This window comes from Tupaia chinensis, unplaced genomic scaffold (assembly GCF_000334495.1).
Source record: "Tupaia chinensis unplaced genomic scaffold, TupChi_1.0 Scaffold000211_1, whole genome shotgun sequence".
NCBI classification, from domain to species: Eukaryota; Metazoa; Chordata; class Mammalia; order Scandentia; family Tupaiidae; genus Tupaia; species Tupaia belangeri.
In genome coordinates this window covers 877,259-880,031 of record NW_006159686.1, presented here as the reverse complement: position 1 = coordinate 880,031, position 2,773 = coordinate 877,259, and the positions used below count along the sequence as shown (strand labels likewise).

The 2,773-nt window shown below is 66.4% G+C and overlaps 1 protein-coding gene across 1 annotated transcript in view; it reads left to right on the top strand.

The window, feature by feature from the left end:
* The window catches only part of ULK1 (unc-51 like autophagy activating kinase 1), a 36,812-nt gene extending 34,082 nt beyond the window's left edge, over nt 1–2,730 (top strand). The window contains exons 24-27 of the mRNA XM_027771375.1: nt 47–204; nt 436–593; nt 978–1,113; nt 1,188–2,730. Of these exons, the coding sequence (XP_027627176.1) occupies nt 47–204; nt 436–593; nt 978–1,113; nt 1,188–1,243 (508 nt within the window). The 3' untranslated portion in view covers nt 1,244–2,730. The remainder of the gene's footprint in view (nt 1–46; nt 205–435; nt 594–977; nt 1,114–1,187) is intronic.
* Nucleotides 2,731–2,773: the final 43 nt, after the last annotated feature.

The window sequence follows — 2,773 nt, the reverse complement described above, 5'->3', positions numbered from 1 at the left end:
GAGGGGGGGTGCGTGCCGGCTGGGGTGGTGGGGCGGGCGGGGGCAGGGGGCCATGGCCACTGTGCTCTGACCCCTGCCCTTGCAGCTGCGCGGAGCAGCTGGTGCTGTACCTGAAGGTGGCCGAGCTGCTGTCGGCCGGTCTGCACACCGCCATCGACCAGATCCGTGCCGGCAAGCTCTGCCTGTCGTCCACCGTGAAGCAGGGTGAGGGGTGCAGAGAGGTGGCTATGGCCAGAGGGGCACGGGAGACGGGTGGGTGGGTGGCAGGGTGCCCAAAGGGCCCGAGGAGCTGGGGCCACCCCAGCCGGTGCCCTCCTGGCTCCCCTGCCCTATGGCAGTCCCGGCTGGGTGGCCTCAGCCCCACAGCGGCGCTCCTGGTCTCTGCGGAGTGGGAGGCCCACGGTGCTGACGGTGCTGACGGCCACCCTCCCGCAGTGGTGCGCAGGCTGAACGGCCTGTACAAGGCCAGTGTGGCAGCCTGCCAGGGCCTGAGCCTGCGGCTGCAGCGCTTCTTCCTGGACAAGCAGCGACTGCTGGACCGCGTCCACGGCATCACCGCGGAGAAGCTCATCTTCAGCCATGCGGTGCAGACGGTACGCGGCGGGCGGGGCCCGGCTCCAGGCTGGCGCTGTCTATGCTGACACCTGCGGGAGTGCGTGTGGCCGCAGCCTGGCCTGCTGGAGGGCTCTGTGCTCACACAGCTCCAAGGTCCTGGGCGGTGGGAGCCGGGCCCTCAGTCGCTTGACCTTCCACCTTTGTGCATTGATTGACCCCCATGGCCCACTGGCACCCCAACCATTCCCCGAGACGAGGGTTCGGGTCACCCGGTGACGTCCTGGCCGGGTAGCTCAGCACCTCACTAAACATAGCCTCAACGGTGGGTATGGCACCCCCAGGCCCACGTGGGAGAGCGACGCTGGCCGCACAGTGCTAGGGGTAGGCAGGGCAGCCTGGGCCTAACGCGGGGGCGTCTGCAGGTGCAGTCCGCCGCCCTGGACGAGATGTTCCAGCACCGTGAGGGCTGCGTGCCGCGCTACCACAAGGCCCTGCTGCTGCTGGAGGGGCTGCAGCGCATGCTCACCGACCAGGCCGACGTCGAGAGCGTGGCCAAGTGTGAGTGCTCGGGAGGGCGGCAGGGCAGGCGGGCAGGCCCCTCACCTGGCCCCTCACCTGGCTCCTCCCTGCAGGTAAGCTGTGTGTGGAGCGGAGACTCTCAGCCCTGCTCACGGGCGTCTGCGTCTGACCCTGGGCTGCCCACCATACTCCAGGCGAGTCTGCCACACTTGGGCTGGGCTGGCGCCAGCCGGACTCAAGGCAGCTCTGCCAGCCTGGACGTCTGCAGCTGCTGGGGAGCCCACAGCCTCCCCACAGGGGCCCCGGGTAGCCCTAGTGACAGGTCTCAGGGTGGCTCCCGCACCCCTGACTGCAGCTGGCAGCCTGCTGCAGCACACTGGGGACAGCCCCACCATGCAGCAGGGCTGTTGAACCCCTGGGGCACGGCCCAGGTGGGCGGCTGTGCCTAGCACCCACCACCTTGAGGCACAGAAAGGCCCCAGGACCGTCCGGCCGACTCCAAGCCAAAGCGAGTGTCTCCTCGGCCAGACCTGCCCTGTCTCTGCCCGGGAAGAGGGGCAGCCCCACTTCCTGTTCTCGCCAGGAACCTTTCCTGAGACCCCACCCAGCTTCATGATCACCGAGCACTTTACACAGACTCGACCTCGGCCTCCCCGCGGTCCCCTCCCAGTGCCCTCAAGGCGCGTGTACATACCCGTATACATATATACATATATAAATAGCCCCACGAGCGTTCGCTGTGTGCGGGGAATCTGGCCTGCACTTGCTCCTGGGGCTGGCTGCCCCGACACAGCGCTCCTGCTGTCCTGGCAGGCCTGCAGAGCACCAAGGTCTGGGCCTGGAGCGGACCTGGCTGCACATGCTTCATCCTCAGTTCTGTCTTGTTTTTGCGTAGCTGACTTTTCTTCAGAGAAGAAAATCTGTAGCTGTTGAAGAAATGGCTTAGGTTGGGGCAGGGCAAGGCTGAGCCCACAGCCAGGACGGACAGGCCTTGCAGGCAGCCTGTGGCCAGTCGCCATGTGCACGGGCATCTGGCCTGGCCGTCCCCCACCAAACTCCCTGTCATGGCCTGCTCCCCAGCATGGCCGGCAGGGCGGGCGGTGCCTTTGCAGAACCCGCCTGGGCTGTGGCGTCAGGCTGGACGTCGCGCCAGGGCTCTGATGGCCCTGGCCAGGCAGCCCCAGGGTGTCTGCAGGAAGAGCCGCCCCAGCCCTGCTTGACTCACGTACTCTGGGGCCCAGAGGAAGCACGTGTGGTCCCTGGCCCACGGGGCTCCAGGTCACATGCCACACTCGTGTCTTTGCAATACTTGAAACGTTGCCGCTGTGCTTGGACAGAGGAAGCGGGCTGTGACCCTCCTCACCACGAGGGCTCCGCTCTCACCTTGTCACATGTGACGTGTTCGTCTCTACTTTGTGTCTGACTGGAACCCAGAGCCCCGGGTAGTGGTGCCATGGGAAGGTCCCTCCGCTTCCTGCTCCCGTCACCTCCTCGCAGCTGTGTGGCCCACGCGTGTTCCGTGTGTGTGCGTGTGTCTGAGTGCTCTGGTGCCCGCCTCACGTGTGGCTCCTGGCTGTGCGTGCTGCCTACCACGCCCCTAGAGTGTGTGACCGCCACGTCGATTGGAGGAAATAAACCCGAGTCTGTCGGCCGGCCTCTGTCATTTTCTTTCTTGGACTCGAGGGCCGGTGGGCAGTGT